We start from the raw sequence: 22,452 nt of genomic DNA, 5'->3' as shown, positions 1-22,452 counted from the left end.
AATATTAATAACAACATAATGTAGGAAGCTATACAGACAACGCGAGATATATGTGTTTTATAATATTACTGTAACCTGGTAAAACACTAGCCGTAATAAACTGTTCGGCTAGAGAGATCTTCTCTACAGCTCGATTGGTTGACCGAAAGACGAATAAGCAAGAGATTCCGGGTTCGGTCACTAGCGGAGGCGGTGATTTAAATTCAATTAATCATGCGGTCTGCTACATTAAGATATAGAATATAAGGTATATTGGTAAATAAAAGAAACATTTAATAAGACTTATCAATACAATCTTCACATTTTAAATAAACTATGTAAGAACTTGCCAGCTGAACTGAATGTGTTTACTGTTTCCTCACTGAGGGCATCTTTTTGATTGCACTGTTTGCGGATTCCAGTCTAATGTTTTCGTCAAATAAACCTTCAAAATATTTTACGTTGTTAATAATGTCGTTTTAGAGAAATTGAGTATTCTAGTCCAGGAACTATAATCACGGGCACAAAAAAAATACATGGATCTCGCACCATAAATTGATGGAATAGTTCATCCTTTACGTTAGACTGCCTTTCTCACAAGGCTGTATCGTCGTCATGGCGAATGTTCCATCAATCTAGTTTCTTCCTGCGGAGAAGGATGTACCAGAGCAGTCTCGTGACCACCATTATTCCCGCCAAAACGGTGACGTAAGCCCACAGAGGCCAGTCGACGCCCAGTGGTTCGAGAAGGATGTCGGACGGGAATTCCGGGATTGTGGTGTTGGTTCCGTTTATGGCGATAGTACAGACAGGAACTGTGTGGTAGGGACTATCAGCTAAACACCTGAACAGATACGGGTTTCACATTTAACATGGAAAACATGTGTTCAAAAGTAAAAAGCGTACAGTTTTAGGAAAAATAACAAATCAAAAACTAAAAAGAATGAAGGAAAATCAAGGAGTCAAAAGATAATTCTATTTTCTTTTCACAATTACACTTGTTCGAAGTATTCAAAAATAAATAAATAAACAAATTGATAAATAAACAAAAAGGTTCGAAGGATCGAAATATTGCACATTTCAATGCAAAATAACAATCAAAATAAATATTCCACCAGTAATTTCCAAATGTTATTTACAATACGACCCCCTATCTTAATGACATGAATATAGAGGTATGTGGTCTCTTTATGTACTTACTTTATTGGCGGAGCGTCAGTAAACTCCAGATAGATGAGGGCGTTCAGACCATAGTAAAAAAACGAGGCAAATTTTCCCCAATGTAGCCAAGGCGGTGGAGTGTTGAAGGCGCCACCTAGAGGAGAATCAGTGACGAAAATATCAGATGCTGGACTAATACCAGTCTACATAGGTATGGGGTTCGTTATATAAATGCCAACAATAGTTGGAAATATAGTATATTTATATTTTAGTGTAATCGACTAACAAAGTCTAGCGAGACTACCACTATAACTCCATGAGCACAATAACAAATATATATATCTTTTATTTAGAATTTGCCTTTCTTAAATCTTTATGTAAATCATCTCGGCAGCTAACGAGAAAAAATATAGTTGGTAATTAATTACAATAAAAATCAAATAAAGATATTCATGTTTTGTCAATTAATAACGATAATCAAAAAAGGAATTAACACGCTGATGTTATTTCAACCAATACGTTGTCTGGCCTTGGTCTACCATATCAACCCTCGGGAAACACTGCCATATTATGTATATGACAGCATATTGCAACCAAGCTTTAAAACAATGTATTCGATTTCCTCAATATCCCACCTGTATGCTAGGTATAATAATTGGGGATAATTTGATGTCATATCTTACATCTTCATACAGGGAACTCCCTGAGATGCAACACAGCGAATTGAGACATCACATTGAACCAGTTACACGTTAATTAATCCTTATTTAAGAAATAGCTTTTCTTTTCTGTTGTTTACTGGTGTGTGTACTGCCGTTTTTTACAGATATTTTAAATGACACGCGTCATCGTGTCATGTTGAAACATTTGTAAACAATAGAATAAAGTGGGTACTGTGTGACTAACGGGGGCGTAACCTCACTCACTGTCAACAACGTATTCCTAAGTGCTAGTTTACCTAAGTGTAAATGTCAATTTCGTTGGTAAGGTCAATGTAGATAAACTGATAAAGAAACAACCCCTCCCTCAGGAGGGATCCGTAGGGATACCAAAATACCTATAGTTCCTTCGTATAAACAACAGGAATTCTAAAGGGTCCTACGATGGCTATAGTTCCTCTGTATAAACAACAGGAGTCCCAAAGGGTACTACGATGGCTATATATCCTCTGTATCAACAACAGGAGTCCCAAAGGGTACTACGATGGCTATAGTTCCTCTGTATAAACAACAGGAGTCCCAAAGGGTCCTACGATGGCTATAGATCCTCTGTATAAACAACAGGAGTCCCAAAGGGTCCTACGATGGCTATAGTTCCTCTGTATAAACAACAGGAGTCCCAAAGGGTCCTACGATGGCTATAGTTCCTCTGTATAAACAACAGGAGTCCCAAAGGGTCCTACGATGGCTATAGTTCCTCTGTATAAACAACGGAGTCCCAAAGGGTCCTACGATGGCTATAGATCCTCTGTATAAACAACAGGAGTCCCAAAGGGTACTACGATGGCTATAGGTACTCTGTATAAACAACAGGAGTCCCAAAGGGTCCTACGATGGCTATAGATCCTCTGTATAAACAACAGGAGTCCCAAAGGGTACTACGATGGCTATAGATCCTCTGTATAAACAACAGGAGTCCCAAAGGGTACTACGATGGCTATAGATCCTCTGTATAAACAACAGGAGTCCCAAAGGGTACTACGATGGCTATAGGTACTCTGTATAAACAACAGGAGTCCCAAAGGGTCCTAGGATGGCACAAGATGACAAAGACTTCATTTGAAGCTCACTGGGACAGTGTCCACGATACGGAATCGACAAACACTTTCCTCCAATATCTTCATCAAGATGGGGTCCCGATTTCCACAATGACAAAACCTACCCTACAGCATTATACATGATACCCCAAAGATAAAAGATAAAAGCTCCATCATAAGGATATTCCAGACTGATGCAGACTTACCCCAGAGCATCATCGATAGCAGCCCCAGATATAGAGATAGAGCCAGACTTACCCCAGAGACACTGATAAAGCCAGACTTACCCGAGAGAATCATCGATAGCAGCCCCAGATATAGAGATAGAGTCAGACTTACCACAGAGACACTGATAAAGCCAGACTTACCCCAGAGAATCATCGATAGCAGCCCCAGATATAGAGATAGAGTCAGACTTACCCCCAGAACATCATCGATACCAGCCCCAGATATAGAGATAGAGTCAGACTTACCACAGAGAATCATCGATAGCAGCCCCAGATATAGAGATAGAGCTAGTCTTACCCCAGAGAATCATCGATAGCAGCCCCAGATATAGAGATAGAGCCAGACTTACCCCAGAGAATCATCGATAGCAGCCCCAGATATAGAGATAGAGCCAGACTTACCCCAGAGACACTGATAAAGCCAGACTTACCTCAGAGCATCATCGATAGCAGCCCCAGATATAGAGATAGAGCCAGACTTACCCCAGAGAATCATCGATAGCAGCCCCAGATATAGAGATAGAGCCAGACTTACCCCAGAGACACTGATAAAGCCAGACTTACCCCAGAGACACTGATAAAGCCAGACTTACCCAAGAGACACTGATAAAGCCAGACTTACCCCAGAGACACTGATAGAGTCAGACTTACCCCAGAGAATCATCGATAGCAGCCCCAGATATAGAGATAGAGTCAGACTTACCACAGAGAATCATCGATAGCAGCCCCAGATATAGAGATAGAGCCAGACTTACCCCAGAACACTGATAAAGCCAGACTTACCCCAGAGAATCATCGATAGCAGCCCCAGATATAGAGATAGAGTCAGACTTACCCCAGAGAATCATCGATAGCAGCCCCAGATATAGAGATAGAGCCAGACTTACCCCAGAGACACTGATAAAGCCAGACTTACCCCAGAGACACTGATAAAGCCAGACTTACCCAAGAGACACTGATAAAGCCAGACTTACCCCAGAGACACTGATAGAGTCAGACTTACCCCAGAGAATCATCGATAGCAGCCCCAGATATAGAGATAGAGTCAGACTTACCCCAGAGAATCATCGATAGCAGCCCCAGATATAGAGATAGAGCCAGACTTACCCCAGAACACTGATAAAGCCAGACTTACCCCAGAGAATCATCGATAGCAGCCCCAGATATAGAGATAGAGTCAGACTTACCCCAGAGAATCATCGATAGCAGCCCCAGATATAGAGATAGAGCCAGACTTACCCCAGAGACACTGATAAAGCCAGACTTACCTCAGAGCATCATCGATAGCAGCCCCAGATATAGAGATAGAGCCAGACTTACCCCAGAGAATCATCGATAGCAGCCCCAGATATAGAGATAGAGCCAGACTTACCCCAGAGACACTGATAAAGCCAGACTTACCCCAGAGACACTGATAAAGCCAGACTTACCCAAGAGACACTGATAAAGCCAGACTTACCCCAGAGACACTGATAGAGTCAGACTTACCCCAGAGAATCATCGATAGCAGCCCCAGATATAGAGATAGAGTCAGACTTACCCCAGAGAATCATCGATAGCAGCCCCAGATATAGAGATAGAGCCAGACTTACCCCAGAACACTGATAAAGCCAGACTTACCCCAGAGAATCATCGATAGCAGCCCCAGATATAGAGATAGAGCCAGACTTACCCCAGAGACACTGATAAAGCCAGACTTACCTCAGAGCATCATCGATAGCAGCCCCAGATATAGAGATAGAGCCAGACTTACCCCAGAGAATCATCGATAGCAGCCCCAGATATAGAGATAGAGCCAGACTTACCCCAGAGACACTGATAAAGCCAGACTTACCCCAGAGACACTGATAAAGCCAGACTTACCCAAGAGACACTGATAAAGCCAGACTTACCCCAGAGACACTGATAGAGTCAGACTTACCCCAGAGAATCATCGATAGCAGCCCCAGATATAGAGATAGAGTCAGACTTACCACAGAGAATCATCGATAGCAGCCCCAGATATAGAGATAGAGCCAGACTTACCCCAGAACACTGATAAAGCCAGACTTACCCCAGAGAATCATCGATAGCAGCCCCAGATATAGAGATAGAGTCAGACTTACCCCAGAGAATCATCGATAGCAGCCCCAGATATAGAGATAGAGCCAGACTTACCCCAGAGAATCATCGATATCAGCCCCAGATATAGAGATAGAGTCAGACTTACCCCAGAGAATCATCGATAGCAGCCCCAGAAATAGAGATAGAGTCAGACTTACCCCAGAGAATCATCGATATCAGCCCCAGATATAGAGATAGAGTCAGACTTACCCCAGAGAATCATCGATAGCAGCCCCAGATATAGAGATAGAGTCAGACTTACCCCAGAGAATCATCGATAGCAGCCCCAGATATAGAGATAGAGTCAGACTTACCCCAGAGAATCATCGATAGCAGCCCCAGATATAGAGATAGAGTCAGACTTACCCCAGAGAATCATCGATAGCAGCCCCAGATATAGAGATAGAGCCAGACTTACCCCAGAGAATCATCGATAGCAGCCCCAGATATAGAGATAGAGCCAGACTTACCCAAGATAATCATCGATAGCAGCCCCAGATATAGAGATAGAGTCAGACTTACCCCAGATAATCATCGATAGCAGCCCCAGATATAGAGATAGAGCCAGACTTACCCCAGAGACACTGATAAAGCCAGACTTACCCCAGAGACACTGATAAAGCCAGACTTACCCCAGAGCATCATCGATAGCAGCCCCAGAGACACTGATAGAGTCAGACTTACCCCAGAGAATCATCGATAGCAGCCCCAGATATAGAGATAGAGCCAGACTTACCCCAGAGACACTGATAAAGCCAGACTTACCTCAGAGCATCATCGATAGCAGCCCCAGATATAGAGATAGAGCCAGACTTACCCCAGAGAATCATCGATAGCAGCCCCAGATATAGAGATAGAGCCAGACTTACCCCAGAGAATCATCGATAGCAGCCCCAGATATAGAGATAGAGCCAGACTTACCCCAGAACACTGATAAAGCCAGACTTACCCCAGAGAATCATCGATAGCAGCCCCAGATATAGAGATAGAGTCAGACTTACCCCAGAGAATCATCGATAGCAGCCCCAGATATAGAGATAGAGTCAGACTTACCCCAGAGAATCATCGATATCAGCCCCAGATATAGAGATAGAGTCAGACTTACCCCAGAGAATCATCGATAGCAGCCCCAGATATAGAGATAGAGTCAGACTTACCACAGAGACACTGATAAAGCCAGACTTACCCCAGAGACACTGATAAAGCCAGACTTACCCCAGAGCATCATCGATAGCAGCCCCAGAGACACTGATAGAGTCAGACTTACCCCAGAGAATCATCGATAGCAGCCCCAGATATAGAGATAGAGCCAGACTTACCCCAGAGACACTGATAAAGCCAGACTTACCTCAGAGCATCATCGATAGCAGCCCCAGATATAGAGATAGAGCCAGACTTACCCCAGAGAATCATCGATAGCAGCCCCAGATATAGAGATAGAGCCAGACTTACCCCAGAGACACTGATAAAGCCAGACTTACCCCAGAGACACTGATAAAGCCAGACTTACCCAAGAGACACTGATAAAGCCAGACTTACCCCAGAGACACTGATAGAGTCAGACTTACCCCAGAGAATCATCGATAGCAGCCCCAGATATAGAGATAGAGTCAGACTTACCACAGAGAATCATCGATAGCAGCCCCAGATATAGAGATAGAGCCAGACTTACCCCAGAACACTGATAAAGCCAGACTTACCCCAGAGAATCATCGATAGCAGCCCCAGATATAGAGATAGAGCCAGACTTACCCCAGAGAATCATCGATAGCAGCCCCAGATATAGAGATAGAGCCAGACTTACCCAAGATAATCATCGATAGCAGCCCCAGATATAGAGATAGAGTCAGACTTACCCCAGATAATCATCGATAGCAGCCCCAGATATAGAGATAGAGCCAGACTTACCCCAGAGACACTGATAAAGCCAGACTTACCCCAGAGACACTGATAAAGCCAGACTTACCCCAGAGCATCATCGATAGCAGCCCCAGAGACACTGATAGAGTCAGACTTACCCCAGAGAATCATCGATAGCAGCCCCAGATATAGAGATAGAGCCAGACTTACCCCAGAGACACTGATAAAGCCAGACTTACCTCAGAGCATCATCGATAGCAGCCCCAGATATAGAGATAGAGCCAGACTTACCCCAGAGAATCATCGATAGCAGCCCCAGATATAGAGATAGAGCCAGACTTACCCCAGAGAATCATCGATAGCAGCCCCAGATATAGAGATAGAGCCAGACTTACCCCAGAGACACTGATAAAGCCAGACTTACCCCAGAGAATCATCGATAGCAGCCCCAGATATAGAGATAGAGTCAGACTAACCCCAGAGAATCATCGATAGCAGCCCCAGATATAGAGATAGAGTCAGACTTACCCCAGAGAATCATCGATATCAGCCCCAGATATAGAGATAGAGTCAGACTTACCCCAGAGAATCATCGATAGCAGCCCCAGATATAGAGATAGAGTCAGACTTACACCAGAGAATCATCGATAGCAGCCCCAGATATAGAGATAGAGTCAGACTTACCCCAGAGAATCATCGATAGCAGCCCCAGATATAGAGATAGAGCCAGACTTACCCCAGAGAATCATCGATAGCAGCCCCAGATATAGAGATAGAGCCAGACTTACCCAAGATAATCATCGATAGCAGCCCCAGATATAGAGATAGAGTCAGACTTACCCCAGATAATCATCGATAGCAGCCCCAGATATAGAGATAGAGCCAGACTTACCCCAGAGACACTGATAAAGCCAGACTTACCCCAGAGACACTGATAAAGCCAGACTTACCCCAGAGCATCATCGATAGCAGCCCCAGATATAGAGATAGAGCCAGACTTACCCCAGAGACACTGATAAAGCCAGACTTACCTCAGAGCATCATCGATAGCAGCCCCAGATATAGAGATAGAGCCAGACTTACCCCAGAGAATCATCGATAGCAGCCCCAGATATAGAGATAGAGCCAGACTTACCCCAGAGAATCATCGATAGCAGCCCCAGATATAGAGATAGAGCCAGACTTACCCCAGAACACTGATAAAGCCAGACTTACCCCAGAGAATCATCGATAGCAGCCCCAGATATAGAGATAGAGTCAGACTTACCCCAGAGAATCATCGATAGCAGCCCCAGATATAGAGATAGAGTCAGACTTACCCCAGAGAATCATCGATATCAGCCCCAGATATAGAGATAGAGTCAGACTTACCCCAGAGAATCATCGATAGCAGCCCCAGATATAGAGATAGAGTCAGACTTACCACAGAGACACTGATAAAGCCAGACTTACCCCAGAGACACTGATAAAGCCAGACTTACCCCAGAGCATCATCGATAGCAGCCCCAGAGACACTGATAGAGTCAGACTTACCCCAGAGAATCATCGATAGCAGCCCCAGATATAGAGATAGAGCCAGACTTACCCCAGAGACACTGATAAAGCCAGACTTACCTCAGAGCATCATCGATAGCAGCCCCAGATATAGAGATAGAGCCAGACTTACCCCAGAGAATCATCGATAGCAGCCCCAGATATAGAGATAGAGCCAGACTTACCCCAGAGACACTGATAAAGCCAGACTTACCCCAGAGACACTGATAAAGCCAGACTTACCCAAGAGACACTGATAAAGCCAGACTTACCCCAGAGACACTGATAGAGTCAGACTTACCCCAGAGAATCATCGATAGCAGCCCCAGATATAGAGATAGAGTCAGACTTACCACAGAGAATCATCGATAGCAGCCCCAGATATAGAGATAGAGCCAGACTTACCCCAGAACACTGATAAAGCCAGACTTACCCCAGAGAATCATCGATAGCAGCCCCAGATATAGAGATAGAGTCAGACTTACCCCAGAGAATCATCGATAGCAGCCCCAGATATAGAGATAGAGCCAGACTTACCCCAGAGAATCATCGATATCAGCCCCAGATATAGAGATAGAGTCAGACTTACCCCAGAGAATCATCGATAGCAGCCCCAGATATAGAGATAGAGTCAGACTTACCCCAGAGAATCATCGATATCAGCCCCAGATATAGAGATAGAGTCAGACTTACCCCAGAGAATCATCGATAGCAGCCCCAGATATAGAGATAGAGTCAGACTTACCCCAGAGAATCATCGATAGCAGCCCCAGATATAGAGATAGAGCCAGACTTACCCCAGAGAATCATCGATAGCAGCCCCAGATATAGAGATAAAGCCAGACTTACCCCAGAGCATCATCGATAGCAGCCCCAGAGACACTGATAGAGTCAGACTTACCCCAGAGAATCATCGATAGCAGCCCCAGATATAGAGATAGAGCCAGACTTACCCCAGAGACACTGATAAAGCCAGACTTACCTCAGAGCATCATCGATAGCAGCCCCAGATATAGAGATAGAGCCAGACTTACCCCAGAGAATCATCGATAGCAGCCCCAGATATAGAGATAGAGCCAGACTTACCCCAGAGAATCATCGATAGCAGCCCCAGATATAGAGATAGAGCCAGACTTACCCCAGAACACTGATAAAGCCAGACTTACCCCAGAGAATCATCGATAGCAGCCCCAGATATAGAGATAGAGTCAGACTAACCCCAGAGAATCATCGATAGCAGCCCCAGATATAGAGATAGAGTCAGACTTACCCCAGAGAATCATCGATATCAGCCCCAGATATAGAGATAGAGCCAGACTTACCCCAGAGAATCATCGATAGCAGCCCCAGATATAGAGATAGAGCCAGACTTACCCCAGAGAATCATCGATAGCAGCCCCAGATATAGAGATAGAGCCAGACTTACCCCAGAACACTGATAAAGCCAGACTTACCCCAGAGAATCATCGATAGCAGCCCCAGATATAGAGATAGAGTCAGACTTACCCCAGAGAATCATCGATAGCAGCCCCAGATATAGAGATAGAGTCAGACTTACCCCAGAGAATCATCGATATCAGCCCCAGATATAGAGATAGAGTCAGACTTACCCCAGAGAATCATCGATAGCAGCCCCAGATATAGAGATAGAGTCAGACTTACCACAGAGACACTGATAAAGCCAGACTTACCCCAGAGACACTGATAAAGCCAGACTTACCCCAGAGCATCATCGATAGCAGCCCCAGAGACACTGATAGAGTCAGACTTACCCCAGAGAATCATCGATAGCAGCCCCAGATATAGAGATAGAGCCAGACTTACCCCAGAACACTGATAAAGCCAGACTTACCCCAGAGAATCATCGATAGCAGCCCCAGATATAGAGATAGAGTCAGACTTACCCCAGAGAATCATCGATAGCAGCCCCAGATATAGAGATAGAGCCAGACTTACCCCAGAGAATCATCGATATCAGCCCCAGATATAGAGATAGAGTCAGACTTACCCCAGAGAATCATCGATAGCAGCCCCAGATATAGAGATAGAGTCAGACTTACCCCAGAGAATCATCGATATCAGCCCCAGATATAGAGATAGAGTCAGACTTACCCCAGAGAATCATCGATAGCAGCCCCAGATATAGAGATAGAGTCAGACTTACCCCAGAGAATCATCGATAGCAGCCCCAGATATAGAGATAGAGTCAGACTTACCCCAGAGAATCATCGATAGCAGCCCCAGATATAGAGATAGAGTCAGACTTACCCCAGAGAATCATCGATAGCAGCCCCAGATATAGAGATAGAGTCAGACTTACCCCAGAGAATCATCGATATCAGCCCCAGATATAGAGATAGAGTCAGACTTACCCCAGAGAATCATCGATAGCAGCCCCAGATATAGAGATAGAGTCAGACTTACCCCAGAGAATCATCGATAGCAGCCCCCAGATATAGAGATAGAGCCAGACCTTACCCCAGAGAATCATCGATAGCAGCCCCAGCAGATATAGAGATAGAGTCAGACTTACCCCAGAGAATCATCGATAGCAGCCCCAGATATAGAGATAGAGCCAGACTTACCCCAGAGAATCATCGATAGCAGCCCCAGATATAGAGATAGAGCCAGACTTACCCAAGATAATCATCGATAGCAGCCCCAGATATAGAGATAGAGTCAGACTTACCCCAGATAATCATCGATAGCAGCCCCAGATATAGAGATAGAGCCAGACTTACCCCAGAGACACTGATAAAGCCAGACTTACCCCAGAGACACTGATAAAGCCAGACTTACCCCAGAGCATCATCGATAGCAGCCCCAGAGACACTGATAGAGTCAGACTTACCCCAGAGAATCATCGATAGCAGCCCCAGATATAGAGATAGAGTCAGACTTACCACAGAGAATCATCGATAGCAGCCCCAGATATAGAGATAGAGCTAGTCTTACCTCAGAGAATCATCGATAGCAGCCCCAGATATAGAGATAGAGCCAGACTTACCCCAGAGAATCATCGATAGCAGCCCCAGATATAGAGATAGAGCCAGACTTACCCCAGAACACTGATAAAGCCAGACTTACCCCAGAGAATCATCGATAGCAGCCCCAGATATAGAGATAGAGTCAGACTTACCCCAGAGAATCATCGATAGCAGCCCCAGATATAGAGATAGAGCCAGACTTACCCCAGAGAATCATCGATATCTGCCCCAGATATAGAGATAGAGTCAGACTTACCCCAGAGAATCATCGATAGCAGCCCCAGATATAGAGATAGAGTCAGACTTACCACAGAGACACTGATAAAGCCAGACTTACCCCAGAGACACTGATAAAGCCAGACTTACCCCAGAGACACTGATAGAGCCAGACTTACCCCAGAGAATCATCGATAGCAGCCCCAGATATAGAGATAGAGTCAGACTTACCCCAGAGAATCATCGATAGCAGCCCCAGATATAGAGATAGAGCCAGACTTACCCCAGAGACACTGATAAAGCCAGACTTACCCCAGAGCATCATCGATAGCAGCCCCAGATATAGAGATAGAGCCAGACTTACCCCTGAGACACTGATAAAGCCAGACTTACCCCAGAGCATCATCGATAGCAGCCCCAGATATAGAGATAGAGCCAGACTTACCCCTGAGACACTGATAAAGCCAGACTTACCCCAGAGACACTGATAAAGCCAGACTTACCCCAGAGCATCATCGATAGCAGCCCCAGATATAGAGATAGAGCCAGACTTACCCCTGAGACACTGATAAAGCCAGACTTACCCCAGAGCATCATCGATAGCAGCCCCAGATATAGAGATAGAGTCAGACTTACCCCAGAGACACTGATAAAGCCAGACTTACCCCAGAGCATCATCGATAGCAGCCCCAGAGATACTACACTGATGGTCCATGGAGGCTGGAGGGCTGTCCCTACAAACAGTCCGATACTCTGTGGTGAGAAAAAATATAAGAAAACAATAATACTGATCATTTATTAATATATGATGACACAACAACAAAACAAGGCAAAAATAAATAGTGGCAGGTTTATTTTAAATAATTTAATGGTGGACATTTCTTAGCGACCATTATTTTGAATAATTGTACCTCATTCGCTGCTAGGGTCGTGGTGTATGTAGTGTACGTGGAAGTTTTTACTGATATCTATGTTTTATATGTTGTGTACTATCATCGAATAAAGCAAATCCTCTTTTTTTATATATTACCTTCTTTCTTCATTACATAGTGTCTTTAAAGTATTAAACAGTTACATTCTTATAATGTAATCTTGCAACACTTACTCCGAATCTACAAGCGTATTTAATGTTGCTTTATGATTATCATCAATCCGAATATACCCAAATTTATTTTATAAAAGATTTAAAAGAATCTTTGCTTTTATTTTGTAACATTTGTTTAAGCCAGATTTTGATTTTCCAAACTGCACTTCTAAGTTTCTACTCTGTTAGGTCCTAATATAACTTGATTGGAGGAACCAATACAATTAGGTCCCTGCAAAATCGGGGGTTTTCTTCCATGTTTTCTCCTTAAAGGATATTACGGAGACCACATTTTGATGACGTACCTGTGCGGCCATTACGTTGAGAATGAGAACACCTTGCGACGCCAGGAACGCGAAGGCACCGTTCAGATTGGCCACCCAGTAGATTACACACATGAAAATACATGGCTGAAGGATGGCCAAGGGGAGCTCACTCAGTGTTTTAGAAAGACAGTAGGCGGACAGACGATAGCGTCCAAACGTCCGTTCTCTGTTTATAACCTTCATTTCCTTGGGGACTACAACGAACGTCAAAGACATTAACTAAACTGTAAGTATGGGTTATACACGGATAAATCCAAAATGATAAAGATAACACTTGGAGGCCGCCTATTACAACATGTTAGATAACGTTATACACGGCATCTCTTGTAGAGATATTTGATTGTCCAAATTTTAAATGTATCAAGCATCTGACAGCTTAAGATATGAGGTAAGAAATGACTTATTACAACATGCTAGATTTATAAAGGCGTACGATTTCAGTAAAACACGGCATCTCTTGTAAAGATATCCAATATCTGACAGGTTTAGACATGACGTCAGAAACTATAGAACACGTACATTGAATACCTCATCCCTGTGTTGTAAAAGACAGTCCGCTAAATTTTCGATCATGAACACAATTTCTTTGACATACTTGACTGATAAGGTAACCAATACTTATTCGTGATATATAATTGTATTTCTAGCATTGAAACTTAACAGTCTTTGGAATGTGAATATAGTACTTTTTACTCAGCCTTTATCTAAAGAACTGTAACAGTCCTAGCCACGATATAGATGCAATATAAGTGATCTATTGGGTATGGAAAGATGCTCAACTTGGATTCGCAATGAGAAACGTTTGTTTCTGATATTTCTGACGTTACGATATAGTCTAGGAAATAGCAGAAGAACTGAATAAATGATCCCAGCCCCCACACTAACTCGAGGTGATTCTATTAACTCGTAACTCTGTAATCGATGGGAGATAACTCTTATTTCCAAGAGATATTATTTTTCACCTTTTTTGAAGGTAGGCAACAATTGCGAAAAATTAACACATTGAAAATTAAAGTCAAAGACTAAGTATATTATGGAAAGTTTCATAATTTCAGGGGAAACCTATGTATATTATATATGCGCAAAAAAATAATCATAGAAAACAAAATATAAATCGCCCAATGACTAACAACAAAATTCAACAGAGTTAAGTAAATTTTACCTACATGTCAAGATGGCGTCCAACAAGGCAAAGAAGGCCCACTGCACCACGGTAAAAAAGAACTGAAATTAGAATCAAGAGTGATTAAATCCTCAATAACGTATTTGAGTTTGTATTTATTGATTTTTTTTTTTTTAAATTAATCAGTATTGTATTCTATCAATGTTTTAAGCGGGAGTGTACTTTGTTACGTCACACTTACCAGCCCAAGTCTGTCTTTGACCGTGTCTTCGTTTCTGTCCGGCCGCCACCATATCAGAACACATATGACCAGGATGTAGAGATTCTGAATCATTCCTACCGGGAATAGTATTCGTCGCCGTGCATTGTGAAAGTTCCGGTCTAGTAATACCAGGAACTCGCGCCAATATGGTGAGCTCCACTTCTGATTGTCTTTAGTTGCTGACGACTTTCTAACTACCGACATTTCTGAATCGTCTTCTATTAAGAACACTGCTTCATCTGTATGAGAATTTGAAACGAACAAAAAAATAGAATACGTTTTTATGGAAAAACAGTTTATTTGTCAAGTATACATGTAAAAAATAATACATATTTTTGCATGTTTATATTGCCCAGACCCTTTTCGCATCCAACACAAAAATGTATCATTTTATACCGGTGACAAATATAGATGATAGTAGTTCTTGTGAGAGGTGGTTAGAAAAGATCTTTTAGGGATTTACAGAATGCATAAGTTTTTGTTTGTTTTTGGTTTGTTTGTTTGTTGTTGTTTTTTTCTTCTTTACCCAAATCTACATAGATGTGGCGACCTACCTATTTCCGGTGTCGATTTTGAGTTTACGCTTTTTCCTACTCCATTGTGTTGTCTTGTCGAGTCCTCTAAAGCGTGTTCATGTGTGACGTCACTTCCTATGCCGTTCGAGGATGATCCTTTCGTGTTTCTAAATAAATGAAGGTGTAGATAGAGATAATTGCACTTAGCTGAAGGGTAAAATAAAGCCAGCTTAAATAAAATCCAGAAACATTTTAAACATGGTCATTTCCTTATTGAAATATATATTCCAAATGTTTGATAAATATTTCGCTTTTTTATTGGATTTGCCAGTTGATTCATTAAACTATATGAGAAATATTAAAATATGGATGCTTTCAAATGTACTTCGACAATGGTATTGTTTGGCAAGCAAAGCTAAAATATAGGAACTGATTATGTTTTGAACGGTGCCTGTCATTGATGAACCCTCAATTTCTACCCACAACCTTGTAGGCAAGAATTGTACCTACTGCTTCAAGTACATGATTCATAAAGTGCGACTAAGTTTTGGATATTTTCATTGTCTCATCCCTCTAAACAACTGTCTTCTTCTTAAAGTCTACCTCATCGTCGGAGACCCACGGTTGGTTACACTACGCTTCGCTCTACTGATCAAACAACCGTGGGTCACCGCCGACGAGTCTGTCTTGACTCGGCCTCACTTTTGGTCTTTAGTTGAGCGTCGGCCCTTGTAAGGAAGACTGTGTTTTTTTGGAGTGGAGCGAATGGTTCGCCCGTTGTCCGTATAATATGAGCGGGTGTGGGGTCCTGCTGACGGCCTTCAGCCTTCTTGAATGAATAGCACTAAAGCGTCCACATCAGTTATATGTGCTATCACAAGGAGACAAACACGAACATAGCACCAAGTTGACATAGGAGGCCATCCTCAAATTATCTTAGCTACTGAAAGGACGTTAAACAAACCAAACCAAATAATCTCTTTCCAGTTTTGTTTTTTCTTGAAGAGACTGAACTACGAATCCCAGAAATTCCATGACAAAACTTCTTACAAAATATGTCCCGTGCATTATATATGAACACAGCTAGATTAGAAACTCGTGACCCGGGCTACCAAGGATGATTGGCGCAGTGTCGAGGCTCTAGGGTCAAAAATGTATTGGATTACCTTCCTTAGTACCGTTTCTCTCCGCTAGTATGCGCTTATGAATACTAATTGCATTCAACAAAACAGCTACATTAATCAAATTTACATGGCTGGTGATTAGGGGGATATCAGCATTTTCGAAGCGAAGCATAATATAGTGTAGAAAAAATACGACAGGCAATCAAGTCTGGGGTCAAAAACTAGCCTAGATAATAGAGATATTGAATATATGACGTACTTCCTGTCCCAGAATGCCGCTGTGATTTTGTCCTGGACAGGTTTGTTGTCGTCTAGGGTTTCCTCACATAGCAGCTCTACTGTTTACAACGAAATAAAACATTTCAGGTACTGCTGAAGCAAAGCAATCAAAATTGTAAAAGGATTCTTTAAATATGTACAAAATTAAAAACAAACGAACAAAGAACAAACAAAAACGATTAACTCAAGCTGTACCCAGGAACTTACAGAAATATTCGGCGGGGTTATAGGCTAGAGAACAACACAATCCGGCGTCTCTCATAAAATGGTCGAGTTCTTGTGGCGTACCGCTATACGCCATCTGAAACATCATATTGTAAATAACACTGAGTCGTGACATATCATACACAAGAATATTCTTTCCATGTCCAACTTTCTGAACTTAAGGAAATCAAATTAATTGACTTAAAATTTCTATAGGAAAGAATTAAAGAATTTATGGAAAGTCTATTTTTCTAAAATCTAACAATGCTTTCCTATGGAAAACGTCGAGTTGGAGGATTTGACGAAACCAGGATCACAGACTAGCCATATACCCCAGTTTTTTTAAGACTAACTTCGATAATATACTCTGAGTGGTGTCTTCCCACTCAGCCAACATATCCTATTTTAACATTGGGGGTAGGAACAATAGAGAACAATAGGCACTAATTACAGGTAAGTTATAGCCTGTTTTGGAGCAGTAATTGATTATCAGGTTACCTGTGTTACCTGCTGTCAACAGTTTGTAGATAATCTATACTAAATATATATATCACAAATACTTTTATATAATTAAAAAATATTAAAATAGAATAACTCAAATTTTCATAAATTAGTGAAAATAATTCATTTTTCTATATTTTTCACTGTTATAAATTTCACACTTTATCATAATTATTATGTTTTATAAATAAAACAGAAAATACATTTGTTCAATTTTAACCTTTACACTGAAAGGGCACATTATCAATAAGTTTAAGTCAACGTTACCTGTTTCATTGTGATATATAACAGGTATATATAATCAGAGACTTGTATATATCTGATATACAAGTCTCTGCTATAATGTACTTAAGAGAAAACGATTAAAAACAAAACACTTTAACCGACATCATAATAGCTCAAGTAAAAAAAATCATGTATGATCATGAAGCACAAATCAGTATAATCCTAGAAATCACGGATAAAGTTCACAATACCACCAAAGTCACTGTTTAATCATATCGGCGGTTCTCATATATGCAGTCTTCACATACGAAATTATTCACGTAATAAATAGTTCAATCTTATTATTACAAAAAAACACTAGTCTATATAATTGTCACTTCCTTTAACACGAGTATATGGTAATCATAACCCTTGAAAGTTCAAGCTACTTTATGAAATTGAATGTTAAATTACACTTGTATATAATGTTTAGTATACACAAGTTCAATTTCTCAAAGTATATCATAATCACTTAGGTCCCTTTATGAAACTGAATGTTAATGTTCAGGAAACACAAGTTTACGATACACGGGTATATAATTGTCATTATCCTGGATTTAATACTCCAAGTGGACAAGATGTGAAGCTGCATCAGCATATTCAGTCACATCCATCGTGTTGTTTCGTAGTCTCATCTTGAGAGAGAGTCTCGATTCCAGTTGGGGATAGTTCCTCTTCTTTGCGCATGGTTTACCTCCAACTTGATACTCTACCATTCTCCAAGAAGTCAACCCTAATCTGGGCATTTGTCATAGCAATCTATAATCTATTTCCAGGAACGTCAAGTACAGCAAGTGTTCAGAGAAAAATAACTAATGGAATTGGTAAAATGATTGGACCAAGGTGTATACTGTTTATTCTAATTTTGAGGGAATGATAATTGATTGTTTTTTATTGGTTATATACACATACTCTGATAAACAGTTTTGACTACATATCATTGAAGTTTGTGCCGTTAACTCTTTATGTGATTATAACAAAATGCACCTTTATTTTTTTTGAAACAATAACTCAATTAGTAAGACATTAGTTGCTTATTATAAATAGTAATCATACCTTATTGAAAGGGGGAAAACAAGAAAAAAATAATTGAAGGTACACTTTATATCATTGGTACCTGTATATGGTGCATTTTTAATTATGAAAGATTTTTTTCCATTATTTCATTTTTAAAGTGTTGTGTAATATCATTATCAATATAAATAATAAATTATCACTATAATGTATTCTGTTATTAATACGTATATATGAATGTATATTTTACTTTTAAAGGTATTCTTAAACATTTTCTTCACTTTTATTGTTAGTCACCTTTGAGTCCCATGTATACGTATACTGAAACAGACTATACCTACATTTTCCACAGGTAAACTCAGGTAATGTTTATATAGCAAAAACAACATGTTGGCTGAGTGGGAATGAACCCTCTGAGTATACATTATGTATTTTAGAACTTTTTAAGTGTATATACAATTTTGTGATTATTAAGTGTGTGTGTGCAACCGGAACGAAGTCGCGAAGGACAAACATTAGTTGTGGGAAAACGTCAAGATACATCAAAGAATTCAAATAAGACATATCGATGTCTTCCAGTGATTCAGTGATTCAGTGAAAGATAAACTTACTCACAAAGATGAAAATCTTTGAATAATTGAAATGTCTCACCTTTGACCTATAGAGGAACAGATACTTAGAACATGATTGGTACACGACACCCGGACATGTACTAGTCGCTATCACAAGACCCCTGGCTGTTTTCTCCACGTATAGACGTAACAGCTTCAACAGGTTCAGAGTCTCCGCGAACGGCAGCCCGAGTAGTGGTTCCTGTGGAAGAAACGAAAATGTCAGTTTTATACCCTGCCATCAGTGGAAATGTCCTTCATTCAGTGAGGGAATTGGTATTTCTGATTTCTTTAATTATCGCGGCATAAATAAACATACACTGTAATATACTTTATGAAAACGAGTGACATAATGCTGTTTTCTTTCCCTTTTATCATAGTAGATACTTGTTTGTCGATAGTAGCAGAGACCTTAGAATTTTCCATATGTATGCCTTGTTAATTAGCGATGAGCTTATTTTAACGCCTTTTGCGGTGGAATCATTCTGCTATATTACGATCGCGCTAATTGCTGGTTTGGTGTTTTTGTTTTCCATGACATGTATGACAAGTTCGCCAATTTACCCACCTTAAAGTTTATAGCATATTTGAATCTATATGGAGTACTCTAAAACATGTAGGTATACTAGTAACTCACGTCCAGAAGGAGAACAGAAGGACTGGTCAACATTGCACACGCGATGGACAGGCGCTTCCTGGCGGCGCCATCTAGGAACTGCACCACTGAGGAAAACAACCCGAAATCAGTATGTGTTTCCGGAAATGGTTCAATCATGCTTTTGATTGTCATTTTTGGAAAGCGGGCGTTTGACAAGTTACACAAAATTCTTATTTATTTATATATTTATACATTTATTTATTTATTACTACAGTTTCTGTAGAGGTCATGTAGAGGTCATGACTTACTTCAGTTTATGTAGAGGTCAATTGTAGGTCAGGGATTACTACAGTTTATTTAGAGGTCATATAGAGGTCAGGACCTACCACAGTGTATGTAGGGGTCATATAGAGGTCAGGACTTACCACAGTTTCTGTAGAGGTCATGTTGGGGTCAGGACATACTATAGTTTATGTAGAGGTCATGTGAAGGTCAGGACTTACTACAGTTTATGTAGAGGTCATGTGGAGGCCAAAACTTACCACAGTTTCTGTAGAGGTCATGTCGAGGTCAGGACATACTATAGTTTATGTAGGGGTCATGTTGAGGTCATGACTTACTACAGTTTATGTAGAGGTCATGTGGAGGCAAAAACTTTCCACAGTTTCTGTAGAGGTCATGTGGAGTTCATAGCTTACTACAGTTTATTTAGGGGTCATGTGGAGGTCATGACTTACTACAGTTTCTGTAGAGGTCTAGCTGAAGTAGATCGATAGCTTCAACAACCCGCCTAGATATGCTGGAGGTCGATAGGTCAACTCGCATGTGTAGTTTGGCGGCATACTGGAAAATAAATATATCTAACATAACATTGGTATGTTAAATGAAACATGATACAGACTTTTCGTGCATGCTGTACATTCATCTAGATCTGACACGTTGTTGTTGTTGTTGTTGTTGTTGTTGTTGTTGTTGTTGTTGTTGTTGTTGTTGTTGTTGTTGTGGTGGTGGGGGTGGTGGTGGTGGTGTATGAACTCACTTTCAGTGTTTCCGCTACAGTGATGGTTGGGAGGAAAATATCTACAGCTGGGCAGTAAGAAACCTTCCCCGGGGATCTCTCTATAGGAGTAACGCCCACACGGACCTCTCCCCGGGACACGGGCGAAAGACCGGACAGGGCAGTGAGCAGTGTTGTCTTCCCGCAGCCTGAAAAAGGATACACAGCTTAAGAAATATATCTTTTGATGAGTATACATTATATATAGTAGTCTGAGGTTCCTCTGGCCCCAACACAAGATGTAAGAAATTCTGTCAAATGTACGATATGCATATCAATTATTTATTGAATATCACACATGTTTAATTGTTTTAAAATGAGACAAATAGATCTGACACGAGTTAACACAACTTATAAAACGTCCTCTCCAAACACAGTAAAATGAATACAACATACAATGAACCGAAACATCAATAATTAGTTATATATATTTAAATCTAAAATCTTTTCTGGACTTGATGTAATTATGCACGTCTCTGAAAATACTGACGTTTATATATTTTCGATATACCAATATTATATTTTTGATGATAACAATTTATAAGATTTCTATGAACAATATTGCTCATATTCAAAGAAATGATAAACTATCTCAATAATGTGGGTTCCCTTGCCTATCACATTAACTTCTTACATTAATAATCAATTTTGAATGAGATTTGATGTGGTATCGATGAAAAGATTCTACGAGGTGTATCAATTTTGAGATGTTTGTACAAGGTGTATCAATTTTGAATGTATTGTATGTTGTCGGGACTTCTCGTTTTAAAAGGAACGAATGAGTAGGATATGTATGCCCAGTATGGTATTCACGATCCGTAATAAAAAAAAAATCCAATAAATTTTAAAATCCTTGTCCGGTTTTCTATATCGGGATGTTACTGCCCTCGATACTACTGTGCTGATAGCATATGTCACGATAAAGGGAAAAAAACGACTATTATTCTTTATAAAGTAACTTGCAGTATATGCAATAAAACTTAAAGATTTTTTTCTGGTGTTTTATTCTTTCTCGCGAAATTACGTCTTCTCGACGTGTTAAAAGCTGACAGTACTTTTTTTATAATTGTGTAGCGAACATGGCGGTAAGCGAGTTGTGATTCTCCGAAATAAGGTGATAAAACGATGAGCACTGAAGTGTTTTACCGGATCTTGCAGCATTTAAAGGAACACATTCTATATAGTATGCTGCCGTGAATCTTGTTTTAAATAGTTCCGGTACATTACTTACCTTTCGGCCCGAAGACTCCCAGGAGTTCTCCCCCTTTAACACTCCCTGTTACGTCACGTATTCCGTCATCGAGTCCATAACTGACACAGACATTTTCAAAATAAAGGTCTGCTTCTTTATCTTTATACTTCCTAAACATATTTAGATTAGCCACTGCACGGGCAAAAACTTAAAATCACACAAGTTTGCCTTCGAGACCTAGATAAGCTCTTTAAATTTTACAAGGTAAAGCATTTCCTACGTGCCGACTTCAAAAGCGTATCTAAATTTCACAGTTCTAGATATTCTGATCAAGTATCTGAAGTTTAAAATGTTCAAGAACTAAAATACTCTGGTGGTCCTTCAGAGTGGTGTGCTGCAATATTTAAACATTAAACTATTGTCTGGACATTGACCATTGGTCAGTCTGTGTCCTTTAGGTCACTCCTCAAGCCGTC

At 40.9% G+C, this 22,452-nt stretch overlaps 1 protein-coding gene across 1 annotated transcript; it reads right to left on the bottom strand.

Annotated features, from left to right (window-relative positions):
* Window positions 1-191: 191 nt before the first annotated feature.
* LOC117343713 (ABC transporter G family member 22-like) lies at window positions 192-22,452 on the bottom strand. The gene is made up of 14 exons (XM_033906181.1): window positions 22,016-22,452; window positions 20,767-20,933; window positions 20,465-20,570; window positions 19,767-19,852; window positions 19,170-19,331; window positions 16,743-16,836; window positions 16,516-16,594; window positions 15,172-15,299; window positions 14,597-14,856; window positions 14,399-14,456; window positions 13,212-13,426; window positions 12,488-12,575; window positions 1,180-1,294; window positions 192-823 (listed from the first exon to the last, which is right to left on the bottom strand). The coding sequence occupies exons 1-14, from the start codon at window positions 22,152-22,154 to the stop codon at window positions 610-612; spliced, it is 1,911 nt and encodes a 636-aa protein (XP_033762072.1). The 5' UTR covers window positions 22,155-22,452; the 3' UTR covers window positions 192-609.

The sequence above is a fragment of the Pecten maximus genome, chromosome 15 (assembly GCF_902652985.1).
Source record: "Pecten maximus chromosome 15, xPecMax1.1, whole genome shotgun sequence".
Classification (NCBI taxonomy): Eukaryota; Metazoa; Mollusca; class Bivalvia; order Pectinida; family Pectinidae; genus Pecten; species Pecten maximus.
Note: the sequence above shows the minus strand (reverse complement) of the source record. Positions and strands in the feature narration are given on the sequence as shown.

Coding starts and splice junctions, on each gene's coding strand:
- LOC117343713 (XM_033906181.1), bottom strand. CDS start 22,154: ATGTTTAGGAAGTATAAAGATAAAGAAGCAGACCTTTATTTTGAAAAT. Junction 16,595..16,742: donor TAACCCCGCCGAATATTTCT/GTAAGTTCCTGG, acceptor CGTTGTAAACAG/TAGAGCTGCTATGTGAGGAA. Junction 15,300..16,515: donor GCGGCATTCTGGGACAGGAA/GTACGTCATATA, acceptor TCATTTATTTAG/AAACACGAAAGGATCATCCT.